Consider the following 23,970-nt stretch of genomic DNA (forward strand, 5'->3'; position numbering starts at 1 on the left):
TCAGGGATGGAGAAGGGCCCAGCAGCTAAGAACTTGGAAGGGGAATAAGCTGGGTCCCAGTGATGCGACTTGGATCTCAGGTCTCACGCAAGGGGCTGCCTACTAGGAGATCTTTTGCTTCTCTCTTAAGGCTATAGTGCCCCCCCACTATGTTGGGCCCCTGTCAGGGCTTTTTTTTGTAGCCAGGACTCCTTTGCATATTAGGCCACCCCTCCCCAATGTGGCCAATCCTGCAAGAGCTTCCTGGACTCTTAGTACAGGGCCCACTGGAAGCTCTTGGAGGATTGGCTACATCAGGGGTTTGCGGCCTAATACGCAAAGGAGTTCCTGCTACACAAAAAGCCCTGGCTCCTGTTAAGATTTCTGGCTGTCTCTAGTATCCATCAGGCTGCCTTCTCCTGTCTTAAGAATTTGCCCCCCCCCCCCCAATACGAAAAGGTAAAGGTGCAAGCACCAGTCATTTCCAACTCTGTCACTTTCACAATGTTTTCATGGCAGACTTTTTACGAGGTGGTTTGCCACTGCCTTCCCCAGTCATCTACACTTTCCCCCAGCAAGCTGGGGACTCATTTTACCGACCTCGGAAGGATGGAAGGCTGAGTCAACCTCAAGCCGGCTACCTGAAAACCCAGCTTCCGTCGGGGATCGAACTCAGGTCGTGAGCAGAGTTTAGGACTGCAGTACTGCAGCTTTGCCACTATTCGCCACGGGGCTCACACAGACATGTGGTAATGTCCCTGCCTTTTTCTCCTCCCTAGTTAAAGGGGAGGTTCTACTTCATATTGAAATTGAAGGAATCTCTTTCACCCAGAGATTCTTGGAGATGTTTATAGGCAGCGTCCTTGGCTGGCAATTTTTGGCCACAAATGTAAGATTGCTGAGTAAAATACCAGTGTGGCTCAGAGAGAGAGCTTCTACTCAGCAAGCAGAAGGTTCACTCCTTGGCATCTCCAGCTAAAAAGAATGGGAAGCGTAGGTGATGTGGAAGGCCTCAGTCCGAGACTTTGGAGAGCCACTTATGGAGAAAGTAGAGGAAGAAGTACTTTTCTCCCTTTCTCACAATAGAAGAACTCGTGGGCATTCGATGAAATTGCTGAGCAGTCAGATTAAAACGGATAAAAGGAAGTACTTCTTCACCCAAAGGGTGATTAACATGTGGAATTCACTGCCACAGGAGGTGGTGGAGGCTACAAGCATAGCCAGCTTCAAGAGGGGGTTAGATAAAAATATGGCACAGAGGTCCATCAGTGGCTATTAGCCACAGTTTGTATATATATGTGTGTGTGTGTGTATATATATATATATATATATGTATAAATTTTTTGGCCACTGTGTGACACAGAGTGTTGGACTGGATGGGCCACTGGCCTGATCCAACATGGCTTCTCTTATGTTCCAATCTGGGGAGACAATGCTGCTCTTGATAGATCACTTCAGGCTTCCTTTAGCGAAGGGCTATGACTTCGTGGTAGAGCATCTGCTTGGCATGCAAAGGGTCACAGGTTCAATTCCTGGTATCCAGTAAAAAGGATGATGTGATGGGTGATGTGGAAGACCTCTGCCTGGAGAGCCACTGCCTGTCTTGAGTAGATCAGGGGTGGGGGCCTGGGGGCCGAATCAGGCCCCCGGAAGGCTCCTATCAGGCCCTCGAGCAACTGGCTATCACCTGCTTCCTTCTCCCTCTCGCTTGCTTCCTTCTGCATCACAGCTTGTTTTGCCAGGCTTGCTCAATCACACAGGAGCTAGAGCAGAGTCTCTGTTACTCTGTTTTCTCCATTGGCTGAGGCTCCTCCCTCGGGGAGGAAGGGGTGGGGAGAGGGAGAGCTGGCTTTGCCAGGCTCTCTCATTTGCACAGCAGAGCTACTGAGCCAAGCCTCTCTTCCTTCTATTGGCTGAGGCTCCTCCCCCTTCTGGTCCCCCGGGGAAGGAAGGAAAGAGCCAGAGCTGCCCAGTTCCTGAATCCCATGGGAGAGATGCAAAGAAAGCACCTTTAAGACCAACAAGTGCTAATGTTTTAAGCATGTTTTATTTATGGGTTTTTTTTTTAATCTTTGTGTTTGTTTGTGCTCTTTATAAAGCTTATATCTCTGCTACCTAATCTTAAATAGGAACACACATGGCCCGACCCAACAAGGCCCAGCCCGACAAGGTCTCATTTATGTCAGATCAAACAACTGACACATAACAAAATGAGTTGGACACCCTGAGACAATACTGACCCTGATGAGCCTGGGAGTCTATGTCAGTAGTGCCCCCAAGTTCAGCGGTTTAATAAAATTAGAACCGGGCACACATTTCTTCTCCTGGTAACGCAGTCCCTAGGGCGTCTTGCCCTTTGTTGCTGGCAGAAGCCCCAGGAAACCCCGTTTCTCAGGCCGTGACGGCTCTCCTTGAAGTCCCGCCTTGTATGGCAAAACTAAATCAGCTCTGTGTTACGAAGAGAGAGCAGCCAGAGCGTCACGTCACGCTCTTAGCCACAGCTGCGGCGTTTTCTCCTCCTTTTCAGCATTCATTTGGGCCAGTGATAACTGGCCCCTTGTTCTGCTCTGCCAAGCTCTCTGGGTGCCTGAGAATCGTACTGAAGGAGCCAGATTTATGTATCTGAAAGCTGGTTTAAAAAAAAAAAAAACAGAAAAGAAAAGAAAGACTCAGATTGGAACAGAGATTTTAAAGTCTTCCTTTGCCGGGCCGTGGCATTTCAGCGGGGAGGGGAATAAGGGATCTCTCAGAGGAAGGTGTTGCCCTCCACGCTTCTCCTGTTCCCTCTTCTCCGTTTTTTTTTTTGTTATCTGTTTCATGAATAGAGCAACTGTTCCGGACACTTCCATCTACAGCTGCCCTTGCCAATTAGCATTTTTCTGCATGGCATCGTTGATAAAAATGCAGGAGGGGAGAGGAGGAGGAGGAGGAGGAGGAAATGGAACCCGTTCCTCTTAAAAAGCTTTCCAGTGCTTCCTGTCTTTGGGAGACAACAGAAGCTGGAACAGACACCCAAATCTGCCACCTGTCGATGCGAGTGAGGCTCGCCGTTCAGAAATCCTGATCGCGTCTTCCCCACTGGCACACTGGAATGAGGTTTTAAGAGCAGAAGTTCAACTTCAGTTCATTGACTGAGCCGAGGCAAACCTAGTCGCCTTATTACTGCGAGTGAGCGGAACAGAAGAGATTCCAGTCATTTGGATACGAGAAGACTGCAAAAGAAGGCTGCAGATTTATACCCCGCCATTCTCTCTGAATCAGAGACTCAGAGCAGCTTGCAATCTCCTATATCTTCTCCCCCCACAGTGGACACCCTGTGAGGTGGGTAGGGCTGAGAGGACTTTCACAGCACCTGCCCTTTCAAGGACAACTCTGCCAGAGCTATGGCTGACCCGAGGCCATTCCAGCAGCTGCGAGTGGAGGAGTGGGGAATCAAACCCGGTTCTCCCAGAAAAGAGTCCTCACACTTAACCACTAGAAGAAGAAGAATGCAGATTTATACCCCGCCCTTCTCTCTGAATCACAGACTCAGAGTGGCTTACAATCTCCTATATCTTCTCCCCCCACAACAGACAACCTGTGAGGTGGGTGGGGCTGAGAGGGCTCTCACAGCAGCTGCCCTTTCAAGGACAACTCCTGCAAAAGCTAAGGCTGACCCAAGGCCATTCCAGCAGCTGCGAGTGGAGGAGTGGGGAATCAAACCCGTTCTCCCAGGTAAGAGTCTGCGCACTTAATCACTACACCAAACTGACTCTCACCAAACGAGGCTTCAGTAGGTGTCCTTGGGGCCAGCCTACCTCTCAGGTTTGTTGTGAGAATTTAAGAGGAGAAGGTGGCTTGTAAAATAAAACACATGAAGTAGTTTACATAAAAACATGCTCCTAGGGAGCTTTCCTGATCCCTGGGAGAAACCCAGAGTGAGCCGAAGTAAATATTTATTCTTACCTGGGAGAACCGGGTGTGATTCCCCACTCCTCCACTTGCAGCTGCTGGAATGGTCTTGGGTCAGCCAGAGCTCTCTTATCTGGGAGAACCGGGTTTGATTCCCCCACTCCTCCGCTTGCAGCTGCTGGAATGGCCTTGGATCAGCCATAGCTCTCTTATCTGGGAGAACTGGGTTTGATTCCCCACTCCTCCACTTGCAGCTGCTGGAATGGCTTTGGGTGAGCCATAGCTCTGGCAGAGGTTGTCCTTGAAAGGGCAGCTGCTGTGAGAGCTCTCTCAGCCCCATCCACCTCACAGGGTGTCTGTTGTGGGGGAGGAAGGCAACGGAGATTTTGAGCCTCTCCGATACTCTGATTCAGAGAGAAGGGTGGGGTATAAATCTGTGGCCTTCTTCTTTCTTCCGTCTTTTATTTTCTTTTGACCTCCTCCCTACCCTGCCTACCAAGCAGCAACAGTCCAGAAGTGGCTTAAAATCTGATTTATGGAAGCCATCTGGGAACTGTTTTTTAAGACTGTATGTTTATATTGTCTATCACCCAGAGATTGGACAATCCATGAATTTAATTTATAGATGTGTAAACGTGGGGACAGTTTAACTGTATAGAACGGCTTCCATAAGATCGAGTTCCACTCTCATCTCCATGACGGGTTGTGCGTCTCCGCTCTCCTTTGTCTGCAGGTGCCAAGCCAGCTGCTCCCGTTGACCCCTGGGGGGGGTCCCCTGCAGCCTTGCCCCCTTCCCAGCCCCTCTCGAAGAATGTACACCCCTGGGCTTCCTCACAGCCACCTTCCACGACAGCCAAAGCCACCGCCGATCCTTGGGGACCTGCCTCTGTGAACAAGCCTATTTCCGCTTCCGGTGAGCAACATTGTTTTGCCTTTTGAAGGCGGCCTTGATTTACTGTGAGTCACACATCAGATCACCTGATCGTCTTCCACTCTTTACAGCCGGTGGAGATGCTCAGAATGCAGTAGGCCTAGAGATGCGCATTTAGGCATGGTTTATCTCCCCAAGGGGTTTAAGTCACTGGGGGGGAGGGGGGCACCATGACTTTCAGTTTCTCTTTTGAATGATCTGGATTCAGATTACCTTGTTTCAGATGTCGCAGTACCCGTATGATAGGCGAGGCCTCTGATTTAAATTAAATTAATTTTATCTGCAGGCCATTTTTCTCCCCAGCAGGGGACCCATAGAGGTTTACATCATTCTCCTCTCCTTAGAAGAGCCCCATGGCACAGAGTGGTAAAGCTGCAGTTTCGCAGTCCTAAGCTCTGCTCTTGACCTGAGTTCGATCCCCGGTGGAAGCTGGGTTTTCAGGTAGACGGCTTGAGGTTGACTCAGCCTTCCATCCTTCTGAGGTCGGTCAAATGAGTCCCCAGCTTGCTGGGGGAAAGTGTAAATGACTGGGGAAGGCAATGGCAAACCACCCCGTAAAAAGTCTGCCGTGAAAACGTTGTGAAAGCAACATCACCCCAGAGCCGGAAATGACTGGTGTTTGCACAGGGGACTACCTTTACCTTTTACCTCTCCTTCACTTTATCCTCAAAACCACCTTGTTAAAGTAGGTTAAGCTGAGCAGGTGTGAGTGGCCAAAGTCTTCCATGACACATTTGAACCCAGGTTTTCAGGGTCTTAATCTGTACCTGACTATGCTGCACAACCCCTGCCTTTCACCAGGAAAATCCTCCAGGTTGCTTCTGTGTGCGGTTTTAAATATCTCAGGTATTACACAGCAACAATTCAGTTCAGATTGAGATAGGAAAGTGACCATATTGCTCAGCAGCTGAAGTCAGAAAGATTTTTTTTGGTTTTCTTGTGTGTGTTTGTTTGTATGTCTGCACCTGGAAGGCAACCTGAAGAAAGATTTAACCTTTAACCTGAAGAAAGGTTAAAATGCTTGGGGCTCTTTAGCTTAGAGAAACATCTACTGCGGGGTGACATGATAGAGGTTTACAAGATTATGCACGGGATGGAGAAGGAAGAGAAAGAAGTACTTTTCTCCCTTTCTCACAATACAAGAACTCGTGGGCATTTGATGAAATTGCTGAGCAGTCGGGTTAGAACTGATAAAAGGAAGTCCTTCTTCACCCAAAGGGTGATTAACATGTGGAATTCACTGCCGCAGGAGGTGGTGGCGGCTACAAGCATAGCCAGCTTCAAAAGGGGATTGGATAAAAATATGCAGCAGAGGTTCATCTGTGGCTATTAGCCACAGCTTATTGTTGGAACTCTGTGTCTGGGGCAGTGATGCTCTGTATTCTTGGTGCTTGGGGGTGGGCAAAGTGGGAGGGCTTCTAGCCCCACTTGTGAACCTCCTGATGGCACCTGGGTTTTTTGGCCAGAGTGTTGGAGTGGACGGGCCATTGTCCTGATCCAACAGGGCTTCTCTTATGTTCTTATGTGACACAGAGTGTTGGACTGGAGGGGCCACTGGCCAGATCCAAAAGGGCTTCTCTTATGTTCTTATGTGACACAGAGTGTTGGACTGGAGGGGCCACTGGCCTGATCCAACAGGGCTTCTCTTATGTTCTTATGTGACACAGAGTGTTGGGCTGGAGGGGCCACTGGCCTGATCCAACAGGGCTTCTCTTATGTTCTTATGTGACACAGAGTGTTGGACTGGAGGGGCCATTGGCCTGTTCCAACAGGGCTTCTCTTATGTTCTTATGTGACACAAAGTGTTGGACTGGATGGGCCATTGGCCTGATCCAACATGGCTTCTCTTATGTTCTTATGTGACACAGAGTGTTGGACTGGATGGGCCATTGGCCTGATCTAACATGGCTTCTCTTATGTTCTTATGTGGCACAGAGTGTTGGACTGGATGGGCCATTGGCCTGATTCAATAGGGCTTCTCTTATGTTCTTATGTGACACAGAGTGTTGGACTGGAGGGGCCATTGGCCTGTTCCAACAGGGCTTCTCTTATGTTCTTATGTGACACAAAGTGTTGGACTGGATGGGCCATTGGCCTGATCCAACATGGCTTCTCTTATGTTCTTATGTGACACAGAGTGTTGGACTGGATGGGCCATTGGCCTGATCCAACAGGGCTTCTCTTATGTTCTTATGTGACACAGAGTGTTGGACTGGAGGGGCCATTGGCCTGTTCCAACAGGGCTTCTCTTATGTTCTTATGTGACACAGAGTGTTGGACTGGATGGGCCACTGGCCTGATCCAACAGGGCTTCTCTTATGTTCTTATGTGACACAGAGTGTTGGACTGGATGGGCCACTGGCCTGATCCAACATGGCTTCTCTTATGTGACACAGAGTGTTGGACTGGATGGGCCACTGGCCTGATCCAACATGGCTTCTCTTATGTTCTTCTGTGACACAGAGTGTTGGACTGGATGGGCCATTGGCCTGATCCAACAGGGCTTCTCTTATGTTCTTATGTGACACAGAGTGTTGGGCTGGAGGGGCCACTGGCCTGATCCAACAGGGCTTCTCTTATGTTCTTATGTGACACAGAGTGTTGGACTGGATGGGCCATTGGCCTGATCCAATAGGGCTTCTCTTATGTTTTTATGTGACACAGAGTGTTGGACTGGTTGGGCCATTGGCCTGATCCAACAGGGCTTCTCTTATGTTCTTATGTGACACAGAGTGTTGGACTGGAGGGGCCACTGGCCAGATCCAAAAGGGCTTCTCTTATGTTCTTATGTGACACAGAGTGTTGGACTGGAGGGGCCATTGGCCTGATCCAATAGGGCTTCTCTTATGTTCTTATGTGACACAGAGTGTTGGGCTGGAGGGGCCACTGGCCTGATCCAACAGGGCTTCTCTTATGTTCTTATGTGACACAGAGTGTTGGACTGGAGGGGCCATTGGCCTGTTCCAACAGGGCTTCTCTTATGTTCTTATGTGACACAAAGTGTTGGACTGGATGGGCCATTGGCCTGATCCAACATGGCTTCTCTTATGTTCTTATGTGACACAGAGTGTTGGACTGGATGGGCCATTGGCCTGATCTAACATGGCTTCTCTTATGTTCTTATGTGACACAGAGTGTTGGACTGGATGGGCCATTGGCCTGATCCAATAGGGCTTCTCTTATGTTCTTATGTGACACAGAGTGTTGGACTGGAGGGGCCATTGGCCTGATCCAACATGGCTTCTCTTATGTTCTTATGTGACACAGAGTGTTGGACTGGATGGGCCATTGGCCTGATCCAACAGGGCTTCTCTTATGTTCTTATGTGACACAGAGTGTTGGACTGGAGGGGCCATTGGCCTGTTCCAACAGGGCTTCTCTTATGTTCTTATGTGACACAAAGTGTTGGACTGGATGGGCCATTGGCCTGATCCAACATGGCTTCTCTTATGTGACACAGAGTGTTGGACTGGATGGGCCATTGGCCTGATCTAACATGGCTTCTCTTATGTTCTTATGTGACACAGAGTGTTGGACTGGATGGGCCACTGGCCTGATCCAACAGGGCTTCTCTTATGTTCTTATGTGACACAGAGTGTTGGACTGGATGGGCCACTGGCCTGATCCAACATGGCTTCTCTTATGTGACACAGAGTGTTGGACTGGATGGGCCACTGGCCTGATCCAACATGGCTTCTCTTATGTTCTTCTGTGACACAGAGTGTTGGACTGGATGGGCCATTGGCCTGATCCAACAGGGCTTCTCTTATGTTCTTATGTGACACAGAGTGTTGGGCTGGAGGGGCCACTGGCCTGATCCAACAGGGCTTCTCTTAGAAGTTGACAGGATCCTCCTATCTGCACGCCCGACAACTTGTAAATTGGACCCATGCCCCTCTTGGCTTATTAAGACCTGCCAGAGGGAGCTAAGATATCCTATACGGGATATCATAAACAGATCCCTACTGGAGGGGCATTTTCCATCAGCGCTTAAGGAGGCGGTGGTCCGTCCCCTCTTGAAGAAAACAACATTAGATCCGGCCGAATTGGCACACTATCGGCCGGTCTCGAATTTGCCCTTTTTGGGCAAACTTATTGAGAGGGCAGTGGCGTTGCAGCTACAGAGTTTCCTGGAGGATGCTTCTGTCCTTGACCCCTACCAATCTGGCTTCCGCCCGGGCCATGGGACGGAGACGGTGCTGGTCGCCCTGGTGGATGACCTTCAGCGGCATCTGGATCAAGGCGGCTCGGCGGTGCTGATGCTGTTGGACCTATCGGCAGCGTTCGATACGGTCGACCATCGGCTTCTGGCGCGCCGCCTTGCCGACGCTGGGATTCAGGGGCTGGCCTTGCAATGGCTTTCCTCTTTCCTTGATGGTCGGGGACAAAGGGTGGCGATTGGGGAGGAACTGTCCCAGAGGCACACGCTTGACTGCGGCGTGCCTCAAGGGGCGGTACTTTCCCCGATGTTATTCAACATCTATATGCGCCCCCTTGCCCAGATTGCCCGAAGGTATGGGCTGGGTTGTCATCAATATGCGGACGACACCCAGCTCTATCTGCTTATGGACGGCCGGCCCGCCTGCGTCCCAGAAAATCTGGACCGGGCGTTACAGGCAGTGGCTAGGTGGCTTAGGCTGAGCGGGCTGAAGCTGAACCCGGCGAAGACAGAGGTCCTTTGCTTGGGTCGCTGCGGCCCGGGAAGGGAAATCCCCCTGCCAGTTTTTGACGGCGCGCCATTGACAGCGTCGGGCAGGGTCAAGAGCCTGGGGGTGCTGTTGGAGCCTTCTCTGACGATGGAGGCTCAGATAGCAGCCACTGCCAAGTCCGCTTTTTTTCACCTTAGGCGGGCGAGACAGTTGGCCCCCTTCCTGGAGCGCGACGACCTAGCAACAGTGATTCATGCTACGGTCACCTCGAGGCTGGACTACTGTAATGCCCTCTACATGGGGCTACCCTTGTGCCGGACCCGGAAACTGCAGTTGGTGCAGAACGCTGCTGCCCGGCTGCTATTAGGGCTCCCAAGATGGGAGCACATTCGGCCGGGGCTCCGGGATCTGCACTGGCTGCCAGTAACATTCCGAGTCCAGTACAAGGTGTTGGTCATTACCTTTAAAGCCCTGTATGGCCTAGGACCTGCCTACCTTAGGGACCGTCTCTCCCCACAAGTTCCCCAGAGAGTACTACGTTCCGGCTCACAAAATCTGCTGGTAGTCCCTGGGCCAAAGGAGGCCCGCCTAAAATCCACCAGGGATCGGGCCTTCTCAACAGCGGCACCTTACTGGTGGAACCAGCTGCCGGAGGAGGTGCGGGCCCTGCGGGACCTAGGGCAGTTCCGCAGGGCCTGCAAGACAGCCCTCTTCCGGCAGGCCTATAACACCTAACTGATACTTTGGATGGAACATCTTTGGATGGAACAAAATGCTCTTATAGACCGCTGGCTTTATTTTATCTTGTTTTATTAACTATGCTTTTATTGTATTTGTAAATGTTTTAAATGGAACTGTATGAATCATTGTGTTGTGAGCCGCCCTGAGACACTTCGGTGAGAAGGGCGGGATATAAGTCCATCAAATAAATAAATAAATAAATAAATAAATTATGTTCTTATGTGACACAGAGTGTTGGACTGGATGGGCCATTGGCCTGATCCAACAGGGCTTCTCTTATGTTCTTATGTGACACAGAGTGTTGGACTGGAGGGGCCATTGGCCTGATCCAACAGGGCTTCTCTTATGTTCTTATGTGACACAGAGTGTTGGACTGGATGGGCCACTGGCCTGATCCAACAGGGCTTCTCTTATGTTCTTATGTGACACAGAGTGTTGGACTGGATGGGCCACTGGCCTGATCCAACATGGCTTCTCTTATGTGACACAGAGTGTTGGACTGGATGGGCCACTGGCCTGATCCAACATGGCTTCTCTTATGTTCTTCTGTGACACAGAGTGTTGGACTGGATGGGCCACTGGCCTGATCCAACAGGGCTTCTCTTATGTTCTTATGTGACACAGAGTGTTGGACTGGAGGGGCCATTGGCCTGATCCAACATGACTTCTCTTATGTTCTTTTGTGACCCAGAGTGTTGGACTGGAGGGGCCATTGGCCTGATCCAACAGGGCTTCTCTTATGTTCTTCTGTGACACAGAGTGTTGGACTGGATGGGCCACTGGCCTGATCCAACATGACTTCTCTTATGTTCTTTTGTGACCCAGAGTGTTGGACTGGAGGGGCCATTGGCCTGATCCAACAGGGCTTCTCTTATGTTCTTATGTGACACAGAGTGTTGGACTGGAGGGGCCACTGGCCTGATCCAACAGGGCTTCTCTTATGTTCTTATGTCATGTCAGCCTCTGGTGACTGGCTCCTACTGGAGGCCTGGAGGATATTCAGAGAGGTGGCTGAACAGAGCCTGCCCCTCCTGACTGCTGCTATTCCAAGGAGGCCATCCATCCACGTACTTGCCAGAGTCACCTCTACTTTAGCTTCCGATATCTGATGAGGTTGGGCTTGCCTGGGCTATCCAGGTCAGGGCCAATCAGAAAAATCTTAATTCATAGAATCATAGAGTTGGAAGGGACCTCCAGGGTCATCTAGTCCAACCCCCTGCACAGTGCAGGAAACCCACAAATACGTACCCCAAATTCACAGGATCTTCATTGCTGTCAGATGGCCATCTAGCCTCTGTTTAAAAACCTCCAAGGAAGGAAAGCCCACCACCTCCCAAGGAGGAAGCCTGTTCCTTAAAGGTTTATAATGGAGTTAGCCTGCTGCCGATGTCAGAAAGGAGGCAGGCAAATATACCAGGAGGGAATTCCTTGTTCAAAAGGCCACCTCTGGAAATGTCCACTGAACACCTGCCCCTCTTCCCACAGTTAACCTCTGCTACTCTGCTATTGAAACAGTATGGCCCAAAGTATTCCACGGAGGAATCAGTGAAGTAAAAAAGATTTAAAGGTTGAAGACGTCCAGTCTTTTCAAGGGAAGCAAATTCCTTTGTCCTGCTAATCCTGGAGAATTGCCTTCTGGGAGTGTTTTTGCTTCTGGCGGGAAAGAGAGAGGAAGCAGTTCCCTCTTATACAGGTGGTCTAGCCCTGCATGCTGCATTGTGCTTCGTCCTGCTGATGGCATAACTCCCTTCTTGCTGTGCCCCTGCAGGAAGCAAATCCTTTGACCTCTTCAGCAATTTGAATGGGACGGTTAAAGATGACTTTTCTGACTTCGACAGCCTTCGGACGTCTAAAAAGCAAGGTATGCGTCAAATAAACCTCAAAGCAAAATTGAAGTTTCCCACAGCGTATAGTGGACTGAAACACAAAATTTCAGCTGCATGTCCTCTCCCCCCCCCCACTTCCCCCCCCCCCCCGCTTAGGCAGCAAGAATGCTTTGTTATCAGAAATGGAATATCGAAGGGCATTGTGGCTCTCTTGTTCCCTGAGCTGTAGCATTTTATTTATTTATTTTTTGAGCGGTTGTCCTTTGACATCAGTTTTCAGAGCTTGCAAATGGTGAGATTCAAGTTGGTGGTAATTTAGCAGAGAGTTCTCTCGAACTTGCTGGACCTTTATTTAGATGGAGATTATGAGCTGAGAAAAAGAGCCCCGTGATGCAGAGTGGTAAAAGCTGCGGTCCTGAGCTCTGCTCGCAACCTGAGTTCGATCCCGGCGGAAGCTCGGTCCAGGTAGCCGGCTCGAGGTTAACTCAGCCTTCCATCCTTCTGAGGTCAGTAAAATGAGGACCCAGCTTGCTGGGGGGAAAGCGTAGGTGACTGGGGAAGGCAAGGACAAACCGCCCCGTAAAAAGTCTGCCGGGAAAATGTTGTGATGCGACATCACCCCCCGAGTCAGAAATGACTGGCGCTTGCACCTTTACCTTTCCTTACTGTAAGATCAAAAGATATCATTTATAACAGATGATACAGAACACACATACATTGTCACCATTTCTGTGACTAACAAATAAAACACTTGACTTGCTGCTTTATTGGTACTTATGCAAAAACATTACTCATAATGTGAACTAGTTGACATTTCTATATGGTCGAGGACCTGCCTACCTTAGGGACTGCCTCTCTCCATACGTTCCCCAGAGAGCACTGCGATCAAGCTCAAAAAATGTTCTTGAAATCCCTGGGCCAAAAGAAACGAAATTAAAACCTAATAGAGAACAGGCGTTCTCTACAAAGGCCCCCCAATGGTGGAACCAATTGCCGGAAGAGGTGCGGGCCCTACGGGATCTTAACCAGTTCTGTAGGGCCTGCAAAACTGCCCTCTTCCGGCTAGCTTTTTAAGACAGAACTCTTGATAAGATTAATAATACCGAGCCATCTTATATGCCATTCGACTGTATTTTAACATCTTACTGTTTTATTGGTTTTATTCTTTAAATTATTAATTGTAATCTATTGTGTATTTGTATCATGGTTTCTACCATGTTCTGTTAGCCGCCCTGAGCCTGCCTAGGCGGGGAGGGCGGGGTATAAATAAAAGTTTATTATTATTATTATTATTATTATTATGAGCTGGGAATTCAAAAAGCAGGCAAGACGGTGCAAGCCAAGCTGCTGTTGAAGTAGATCCGGATCACGCAGGATCCTTGCAGTGGGTGGCTCCGATTCATTTCAGCTGCTTTCAACGTTTCTGCTGGCTTTTGTTGCCATCTTCGTCCAGTTCCATGGTTTTGCAGCGGCTCTATTGCAGAGGTTCAAGTGGCCGTTGCCGTTCCAAAATCCTGGTGACTTTGTTCAGATGAGAGGCATCTCTGTAGCCCAGCTTTTGTGGACGTATTTGATTCCCATACCTTGAAGACGGCAAAAATCGTTTTATGCTGAGGTTTTTTTGGGGTTTTTTTTTTTAAAATTTAAATTTTATTGAAACATTTAAATAAATTTGAATAAATAACATTCCCCAACAAGGGGAACCAATACATAACCTCGCAAATACCGTCACACCAGATATTACTAGTTAGAGTTTACAGAAAAACTCATCAAATTGTATAAATAAGTCAGAGTCAGAGATCACTGGGTTACATCCATTCAAATATTAGTAGATCATAAAATTCATATATTTTGCCGGCAGTTTCCCAAATATAGTGTCAGATCCATTCACGTGCTCAAGGAAGCTAAACCACTTTTGCAAAAACCAGTCTCCCGCCTTAACAGTGTCTAGCAAAGTAATAGTAGTAGTCAGTTTATCCTGAAGCAGGACATCCCACACTTTATTGCACCAATTCTGGAGTGGAGGGCTATTAGGTTGTTTCCAACCTGGATTTGAATTCATTCGCACCTTAGAAACTGACAAGATTTTCAGGGGATAAGTTCCTGAAGGGAGCTTTGACTCTCATACCACAAAGCTCTTGAACAAAGCAGGAGTCAAGTGGCACCTTTAAGACCAACAGAGTTTTATCCAGAACGTCAGCTTTCGTGTGCTCTCTAAGCACACTTCTTCAGACGAGGGGATCGGGTACAGTGGGCTGAAATACATGCAGTTTGTTGATTAAGAGGGCAAACTTATGCAGAGCTGCGATCGCAGGGTGGAACAGTGTGACAATTGAGAAGGCCATTTGGTCTGAGGAGCCATAAAAGGTAATAAAAGTTTTCTGCCAATTGGTGTTTCTAGAAGTCTAGGTAAATTACAAAAGGACATGTATTTCCGTGTTGTCCACCTAATTCTTGCTCACATTTGAGGCGGTATTGGACTTGAACCTAGCTATTCCGCTGCTGACGAACACGGCTACAACACAGGAGAGCCAGTTAGGTGTAGTGGTGAAGTGTGCGGACTCTTATCTGGGAGAACCGGGTTTGATTCCCCACTCTTCCACTTGCACCTGCTAGAATGGCCTTGGGTCAGCCATAGCTCTTGCAGGAGTTGTCCTTGAAAGGGCAGCTGCTGTGAGAGCCCTCTCAGCCCCACCCACCTCACAGGGTGTCTGTTGTGGGGGAGGAAGGGAAAAGAGATTGTGAGCCGCTCTGAGACTCTTCGGAGTGGAGGGCGGGATATAAATCCAATATCTTCATCTACCTCACAGGGTGACTGTTGTGGGGGAGGAAGGGAAAGGAGATTGTGAGCCGCTCTGAGACTCTTCGGAGTGGAGGGCGGGATATAAATCCAATATCTTCATCTACCTCACAGGGTATCTGTTGTGGGGGAGGAAGGGAAAGGAGATTGTGAGCCACTCTGAGACTCTTCGGAGTGGAGGGCAGGATATAAATCCAATATCTTCATCTACCTCACAGGGTGTCTGTTGTGGGGGAGGAAGGGAAAGGAGATTGTGAGCCACTCTGAGACTCTTCGGAGTGGAGGGCAGGATATAAATCCAATATCTTCATCTACCTCACAGGGTGTCTGTTGTGGGGGAGGAAGGGAAAGGAGATTGTGAGCCGCTCTGAGACTCTTCGGAGTGGAAGGCGGGATATAAATCCAATATCTTCATCTACCTCACAGGGTGTCTGTTGTGGGGGAGGAAGGGAAAGGAGATTGTGAGCCGCTCTGAGACTCTTCGGAGTGGAGGGCGGGATATAAATCCAATATCATCTTCTTCTTCTTCTACTCTCTGAAACTGATTTCAGCTTGTGTATTTATAACCATTTATTTTATTAAAACACTCTTTGTTCAATCGAGCTGAATGCCAGTTAGATTCTTTCTTTTTTCCTTTTTTCAAAGGGATGATACTCCCCGATTGGGAGGTAATGAGTGAATGCACAGTTTTATAATGGCAATAGATTAGAGAGGGGGGTTAAAAAAAATATATCTGATGCTTCTGAATGTCTTCCCCATAGAGACAATTAATCCGTGTCTGTATCCAACAGCATTCTAAAGAAGGATACCAAGGTCAGTTTGTAGAAACTTTATTTTCTCTTAACCCCGTGATTGCAATTCTAGAGTCCCTGAAATTCTGCAAAATAGGTAGGGCTTGCATCTGACCTGGGTAAAGACGGCGGTACTTGCTTTTTAAATGATCCCATTAAATAATTTTTGGGGAAAAAGAATGAACGGATCAGAGATTCTCTTGTGCTCCTAATTCCCCCCAATCCCTTTATCAGGTTTTTTGCCTCTGTCCTTAAGTGCGTGTACTTGGAAGCGAGCTCGCTGGATTCCAAGTGCATTGGCTTGGGATCACAACCTTTAATTCCACAGTAAGAAATGAGGAGAAATTAATGATTTATTCTGATGTGAACATGAGCATAAAACAGTTCTTTATCATTCTTGGACTTTCCCTGTTTGTTCCAGCCGATTCGGTGTCGGCCCAGAACAGCGGTACAACCAGCCCCGACCTGTTTGAGTCTCAGCCTTCCAATCCGGCACCCGGTAAACAGAACGCTGCACGGAAAACCCCGGAGTCTTTCTTGGGCCCCAACGCTGCCTTGGTCAATCTGGATTCGTTGATATCGAAGCCGCCACAACCCGCCCCTTCACTGAATCCGTTCTTGGCTCCAGGTATATCTTAACGTAGGCTTTGCTGTTGAAACAGGGTGGGGTTGGGAACAGCGGAGCTTTAAAAAAAAGGTGGCAGTCAACTCATAGAACCAGCGGGTTGAAATTAAATCAACAGAGTTTCTGCCTCAGCATTAGGAAGAACTTCCTGACCGTTGGAGTGGTTCCTCAGTGGAACAGGCTTCCTCCTTGGGAGGTGGTGGGCTCTCCTTCCTTGGAGGTTTTTAAACAGAGGCTAGATGGCCATCTGACAGCGATGAAGATCCTGTGAATTTAGGGGGAGGGGTTTGTGAGTTTAGAGTGGTTCCTCAGTGGAACAGGCTTCCTCCTTGGGAGGTGGTGGGCTCTCCTTCCTTGGAGGTTTTTAAACAGAGGCTAGATGGCCATCTGACAGCGATGAAGATCCTGTGAATTTAGGGGGAGGGGTTTGTGAGTTTAGAGCGGTTCCTCAGTGGAACAGGCTTCCTCCTTGGGAGGTGGTGGGCTCTCCTTCCTTGGAGGTTTTTAAGCAGAGGCTAGATGGCCATCTGACAGCAATGAAGGTCCTGTGAATTTAGGGGGAGGGGTTTGTGAGTTTAGAGCAATTCCTCAGTGGAACAGGCTTCCTGGGGAGGTGGTGGGCTCTCCTTCCTTGGATGTTTTTCAGCAGAGGCTAGATGGCCATCTGACAGCGATGAGGATCCTGTGAATTTAGGGAAAGGTATTTGTGAGTTTCCTGCATTGTGCAGGGGGTTGGACTAGATGACCCTGAAGGTCCCTTCCCCTCTTGCCAGGGGTGTTTGTGAGCAGGGGAGAGGTCCTGTCTATAGAAGTGGTGCCGGAGGCCTTCCTGTACATTGTTGCAGCCACACCAGAGCTGGCGTGAAAGCCATAGCATAAGCGACTGAGAGAGTAGTCTGTGAGGTACCAACCAGAGACAGATTTTAATTGGAGCTACCCAGGGCCTTTGCATATTAGGCCACACACCCCTGATGTAGCCAGTCCCTCAAGAGCTTACAGTAGGCCCTATAAGAAGAGCCCTGTAAGCTCTTAGAGGATTGGATACATCAGGGAGGTGTAGCCTGATTTGCAGAGGAGTTCCTGCTACGACGAAAGCCCTGCAGCTACCCCAGTGTCCACCCTCACCCTCCGCACTGGCTAGTGGCATATATTGCCTTGGGAAACGGAGACCAACGTTAAGAACCCTTTCGGTACTCAGGGATGGACCTCTCTCATAGCTGCATCAAGAAAGTGAGGTGAACCTACTTTTTAAAAAGGCAGTTCCCTGCGCAAGCACCAGTCTTTTCCGACTCTGGGGTGACGTCGCATCACGACGTTTTCACGGCAGACGTTTCACGGTGGGGTGGTTTGCCATTGCCTTCCCCAGTCGTCTACACTTCCCCCCCAGAAAGCTGGGGACTTTACTTTAAAGAGGTGTAAATCTTCAGGCAGCGACAGTGAGCTCTCTACAGAAAACAGTCCTTGTTCTTTCTTCTCACAAATTCCCACTGGTCACGTTGAGCAGATGCAGCGGCAGACTGGCTGTTTAACTTACCAGGTGATTTCCCAGAGGGACGCCTCCCTAGAACAGGGTGACATCCCTGACAAGGTCTCATTGATGTCCGATTCGGCCCTCATAACAAATGAGTTTGGCTGGGCCATTTTGGGCTGAGCCATATGTAGAAGAAGATGATATTGGATTTATATTCTGCCCTCCACTCCGAAGAGTCTCAGAGCGGCTCACAATCTCCTTTACCTTCCTCCCCCACAGCAGACACCCTGTGAGGTGGGTGGGACTGAGAGGGCTCTCACAGCAGCTGCCCTTTCAAGGACAATTTCTGCCAGAGCTATGGCTGACCCAAGGCCATTCCAGCAGCTGCAAGTGGAGGAGTGGGGAATCCAACCCGGTTCTCCCAGATAAGAGAGCTGTGGCTGACCCAAGGCCATTCCAGCAGCTGCTAGTGGAGGAGTGGGGAATCCAACCCGATTCTCCCAGATAAGAGAGCTGTGGCTGACCCAAGGCCATTCCAGCAGCTGCAAGTGGAGGAGTGGGGAATCAAACCCGGTTCTCCCGGATAAGAGAGCTCTGGCTGACCCAAGGCCATTCCAGCAGCTGCAAGTGGAGGAGTGGGGAATCAAACCCGGTTCTCCCAGATAAGAGAGCTGTGGCTGACCCAAGGCCATTCCAGCAGCTGCTAGTGGAGGAGTGGGGAATCCAACCCAGTTCTCCCAGATAAGAGAGCTATAGTTGACCCAAGGCCATTCCAGCAGCTGCTAGTGGAGGAGTGGGGAATTAAACCCAGTTCTCCCAGATAAGAGTCCGCACACTTAACCACTACACCAAACTGGCCCTCCTGTGTACCTATTTAAGATTAGATAGCAGAGATATAAACTTTGTAAAGGACACAGACAAACACGACTAAAATGGTTTTTTTTTTTATAACACCTTAACACATGCTTAAAACAGTAGCACTCATTGGTCTTAAAGGTGCTTTCTTTGTATTTCTCCCTTGGGATCCAGGCTCTGGCTCTTTCTTTCCTTCCCCAGGGGACCATGAGTGGTAGGAACCTCAGCCAACAGAAGGCTTAGCTCAGTAGTTCTGCTGTGCAATTGTGATAGCCTGGCAAAGCAAGTTCTTCCTCCCCCCCTTCCTCCCTAAGGGAGGAGCCTCAGCCAATGGAAACAATAAGAGGTTTTGCTCTGAAGCTCCTGTGCGATTGAGCAAGCCTTGTAAAACAAGCTATTATACAGAAGGAAACGAGAGAGGGAGAAGGAAGCAGATGTCAGCCAGTTTCTCGGGGGCCTGATGGGAGCTCTCTTGGGGCCTGATTTGGCCCCCGGGCCAGATTATTGACATCCCTGCCCTAGAGGGTCACTGGTGGCAGGAGTAAGCAGAGCCCCAAGCCCCTGAATCTCTGCCCCAGCTTCAGAGGTTGCTTAGCCTGCACCCCTCATCAGCCACGGCAGCTCTCCAAACCCACAGGAATGTCTTTTCCATCACCTATTTGTTCCTTTTAACTGGACTTGCTGAGGATTGAAGGATTGGGGGAGGGACAGTGGCTCAGTGGCAGAGCATTTGCTTGGTAACCAGAAGGTCCCAGGTTCAGTCCCCGGCATCTATGACTAAAAAGGATCCAGGCCAGAAGGTGGGAAAAACCTCTGCTTGAGACCCTGGAGAGCCGCTGCCAGTCTGAGTAGACAATACTGACTTTGATGGACTACAAGGGTCTGATTCAGTCGAAGGCAGCTTCATATGTTCAACTTGGGACCTGCTGCAAGAGGAGCAGAGGCTGTATCATTAAGCCGTGGTCCCTCTTCCCCTCCCTACCCGCTTTCTGAAATGATGGAAGCTCGTTTTAGGGATCGATGCCTTGTCTGACCAAGTGCCTCGTCCAGTTCACCAGGAAACGCTCTTCCCCTCTTCTGTCAGTAGCCGCAGAACAGTTTCTCTTTCCCACAGTGGCCACCAAAGCCCTCCCAGTAAAGCCAGTTGTGTGTTTACATTACAAGGAATGTGTCGTTTTGGCAGCAGGCCAAAGCATCATATCCTGGGAAAGTTCTTCTTTGCTCTTTCCTAGCTGCTGGTGTCTTTGGAAATAGCTGTTCTTTTTAAGAAAAAAATTAAGTCAACAAAATGTTCTCGAAGGCTAGAATCCATTGGTGGTTGTAGATTTTCTGGACTTTGTGGCCAGAAAAATCTACATTGTGAGACCTGACGTTTCACCTGCAACTGTCACTGGCATCCTCAGAAGTACAACCCAGAAAACTGGAGTTCTCGGAGAGAGCAAATATGAAATAGACAACCCCAGATCTCCCTCCCCTTAAAAGATGCCTGTCGTTCAAACCCTCTCAAGGGCTCTGGCATATTGGTAGGCCTTTCAATGCCTCTTGAAAAACTCCAAGAAGATGATGATATTGGATTTATATCCCGCCCTATACTCTGAATCTCAAGAGTCTCAGAGCGGTCACAATCTCCTTTGCGCCCGCCCACAACAGACACCCTGTGAGGTGGGTGGGGCTGAGAGAGCTCTCCCAGAAACTGCCCTTTCAAGGACAACGAGAGCTCTGGCTCACCCAAGGCCATTCCAGCAGCTGCAAGTGGAGGAGTGGGGAATCAAACCCGGTTCTCCCAGGTAAGAGAGCTATAGCTGACCCAAGGCTATTCAAGCAGCTGCAAGTGGAGGAGTGGGGAATCAAACCCGGTTCTCCCAGATAAGAGAGATCTGGCTGACCCAAGGCCATTCCAGCAGCTGCAAGTGGAGGAGTGGGGAATCAAACCCGGTTCTCCCAGATAAGAGAGCTCTGGCTGACCCAAGGCCATTCCAGCAGCTGCAAGTGGAGGAGTGGGGAATCAAACCCGGTTCTCCTAGGTAAGAGAGCTATAGCTGACCCAAGGCTATTCAAGCAGCTGCAAGTGGAGGAGTGGGGAATCAAACCTGGTTCTCCCAGATAAGAGAGATCTGGCTGACCCAAGGCCATTCCAGCAGCTGCAAGTGGAGGAGTGGGGAATCAAACCCGGTTCTCCCAGATAAGAGAGCTCTGGCTGACCCAAGGCCATTCCAGCAGGTGCAAGTGGAGGAGTGGGGAATCAAACCCGGTTCTCCCAGATAAGAGAGCTCTGGCTGACCCAAGACCATTCCAGCAGGTGCAAGTGGAGGAGTGGGGAATCAAACCCGGTTCTCCCAGATAAGAATCCGCGCACTTCACCACTACACCAAAGGAGGAGCCCCCACTTTAACTTCTTCATGGAGCCCTTTCCGCAGAGCCAGGTCCACGATCGAAAATGCCCTGGTTGTCTGTCTCTCTCATATGCTGGATGGGCCACGTTAATTGGCAGGATAGCTGACAGATGGTTGCCCGACGACTACAGTTGTCCCGCAGGGGCACATGGAAGGAGTGCAGCCCTTCATGGATTTTGCTGTCGTGAGCCATTCTGTCCACGTAGGAGTTAGGGATGACGTTGGGATTCCCAGAGATCTTGCAACCTTCTTTGCGCAAAAATGGGGGGCGGTGTGCGTGGAATCCACCTCCAGAATGCATCTTGCTTCCACCAAAGCGACCACGTTTGCTTCCCCCCCATGTATTCCGACAGCGCCTCTTGCTGAAACGGAGAAGTTGCTTCCCGTGTGTTTTCCTTTGGTCCGCAGCGCCTGCGCAGAGAACGGAAAGGGGCCAGTGAGCGAGCTGCCTCCCGTCCTCTGCAGCTGGGTCAGCGTGGGCAATCGCAGCTTTTGGGGGAGGCTGAGAGGGGTGCCGTGTAGGGAAATACTGACCGCTTGGATTCTCTCTCTCCCTTCTCTGTGTTGTTTTTTTTTTTAACCCCCTTCTTCACCACTAGGGGCCGGTGCTGCGTCTGCTGCTTCTGCTCCAATCAACCCTTTCCAAGTGAGCCAGCCCCAGCCTCTCACCCTCAATCAGATGCGGTCGAGCCCCGTCATGGGCAGCAGTCCGTCCTTCCACGCCGTGCCGGCGGTGGCCGTGGAGCCCATACCTCTCCCGGCCGTGGCGCCCGTGCCCGCCGTGGGCACAATGGTGTCCCTCGCCGGGATGGGCCGGGGGATGGGCGTGGGCGTCGTGGGGCCTCTGGCGGCCCCCCTCCGCAGTACTGGAATCCCCACCTCCGCCTCGCAGCCTGCAAACACAACTAACCCTTTCCTCCTATAAGAACTTCAGCGCCTGGGACTTGACTCGGCTTTATGAGGTTTGCGGAACTGAGCTGGAAGCGCCTCGAGCTCGTTTGGACAGCGAAAGAGCGTGCAAGAGACTTTGCCGGCGGCGGGGGTAGACGTGCGGTTTGCGGTTACGTTCTTGGAAGAGTTCTCTCTCTCTCTCTCTCTCTCTCTCTACTTCCCTATTTAATCTAAACTTTTGTCTGCAGGTGGTGGTACTTAATTTTTGGCTTGCGGGAGAAGGTGCGTAAGATGCCTTTGAACCCTCGTCACCAGAGTTTTAGATTTCTTCTCTCTCTCTCTCTCCTCTTCCCCTGAAACATTTCAGTACCGGAGGAAGAACCTTGCTATTTTAAACTCCCCTTGCCCCTTTTTTGCTATATTTTGTACATGATACCCTTCCCCCCAAAGCAGGCTGTGACCCAGGTGTGTAGGCATCCTGCGTTCACAAAGAATACATCGGAGGGCTCAAGTGCTCGCGAGACCGCATCGGCACAGAACTCCGTACTGTCCTTAGACCGTTGGGTCGCCCATAGTCCTTATGAAATCGTAGAGCAAAGGAGGGTTTGCAGTGGCCAGAAGTGGCTTTTAAGTAAAGCTATCATGCAAAACTCTGCCCTTTCCCCTGGGGTCAGGGGTTGACCAAGAAGGCAAATTTGTCAGAAGGGGAGGGGGAGAGACAGAAGTATAGCTCTCCACCAGTTGTGAACTTCTCAAAGTGTGCTGTTTTCCATATGCAGTGTTGAAATCTGTGTGCTTCTTTTTTTTCTTCTTCTGGGGGACTCTTAAAAAGGACTTCCTGTCCGAGCGGCTGGCATGCTGGGTTTGTGTTCGGGAGTGGCTCTCCGCTTCGTGCTCGTCCGATAAGTGACTTCATTTGGGAATTACTGTGTGCGCGTGTGTGGTTTGTTTTTGTTTTTAATTTGACTTGCATCACGATTTTTTGCAAAAAGGGGGGAATAACGGGGCAACGATGAATTCCGTTTCGACTGGGGCAAGTTTGGGGAAATAGTTTTGGGATGAACTTTGCCATTATTATGCAGTTATCCTTGTATACTTTTGCACTTTTGGGGGTTTTTTTGGGAGGGGGAGGGAGTTTTAGTACCGTTTTCAGACCTGAATGGGCATGATTTGCCCTGAAGTTTCTCTCTTGCTAATTTTTATAATGTTCTTATTTAACAAGTCTGTAGCATCAGGTCTGGCTGAAAAAAATCAAGACACTGACAGTTTTTATGATTTGATCCCCTCTTATTTATATATATATATATATTTTTAGCTCTTTTGTTTCTGTAAAGAGAATTTTAAAAGGGAAATATTTGTGAGCTGTTTTGCTTTGGAACAAAGAGGTTTCTTAATGAAATTAAGATGTGCTGAAGCAGCAGAACTTCAGAGTGGAACACAAATGCAGCATTTAAAAAGGAAAACACTAAAGTTGCCTTCCCCCCCCCCCCCTTTTCCCTTCCTGTTCTACGATCAATCTCCTTCCCTCATCCCAATGAAAAGACTTTTAAAAGCCTTTTATAGCCAGGAGATCACAAAAGGAACAACTTCTCTCTTGTAATACTTTGGGAAACTTTGAAAACAAAACTGTTGTATGAATGTTGTTAATTCTAATTGACTAAATTCTTCTAACTAAAAGTGCACTCTGTGCTAACAAGAGACTCTGTTTGCAGTTTCATTGCAAATCAACTTAAAAAAAAAAAAAACACCTTGCGCTTACATTGTCAAGAAGCCACATTCGAGGTTACTAATACATTGAAATTCTGCTTGTTTTGGAGCAAAGATGACAAAAATACCTGAGGTGTAAGCTTTTAGTTGAGAGGCTAGAACAGGGGTCCTCAACCTTTTTGAGTCTACATGCACCTCTGGAACTGTGACATAGCGCAGTGGGTGCAGTCGCAAAATGGCTGCCCTAAGAGGTGGAGCCAACCACAAAAGATCAGAGAGTGAGGTCATGCATAACTCTTAACAGGAACTCTTCAACATGGCTTGGACCGATGCAGAGGGAAGCAGCTATTTCCCAGTCACTCTGCAACAAGGTTTGCACACATGGCAACTAGAGATAGGCCTGTAAGTGCGTGTTTCCGA

General features: G+C 49.4%; 1 protein-coding gene across 1 annotated transcript in view; it reads left to right on the plus strand.

Moving 5' to 3' along the window:
- EPN2 (epsin 2) overlaps nt 1-23,539 on the plus strand; it is a 38,263-nt gene extending 14,724 nt beyond the window's left edge. Inside the window, exons 5-8 of the mRNA XM_060260779.1 lie at nt 4,604-4,783; nt 11,960-12,052; nt 16,030-16,236; nt 21,552-23,539. Of these exons, the coding sequence (XP_060116762.1) occupies nt 4,604-4,783; nt 11,960-12,052; nt 16,030-16,236; nt 21,552-21,877 (806 nt within the window). The 3' untranslated portion in view covers nt 21,878-23,539. The remainder of the gene's footprint in view (nt 1-4,603; nt 4,784-11,959; nt 12,053-16,029; nt 16,237-21,551) is intronic.
- Nucleotides 23,540-23,970: the final 431 nt, after the last annotated feature.

This window comes from Heteronotia binoei, chromosome 20 (assembly GCF_032191835.1).
Source record: "Heteronotia binoei isolate CCM8104 ecotype False Entrance Well chromosome 20, APGP_CSIRO_Hbin_v1, whole genome shotgun sequence".
Taxonomy (NCBI): Eukaryota; Metazoa; Chordata; class Lepidosauria; order Squamata; family Gekkonidae; genus Heteronotia; species Heteronotia binoei.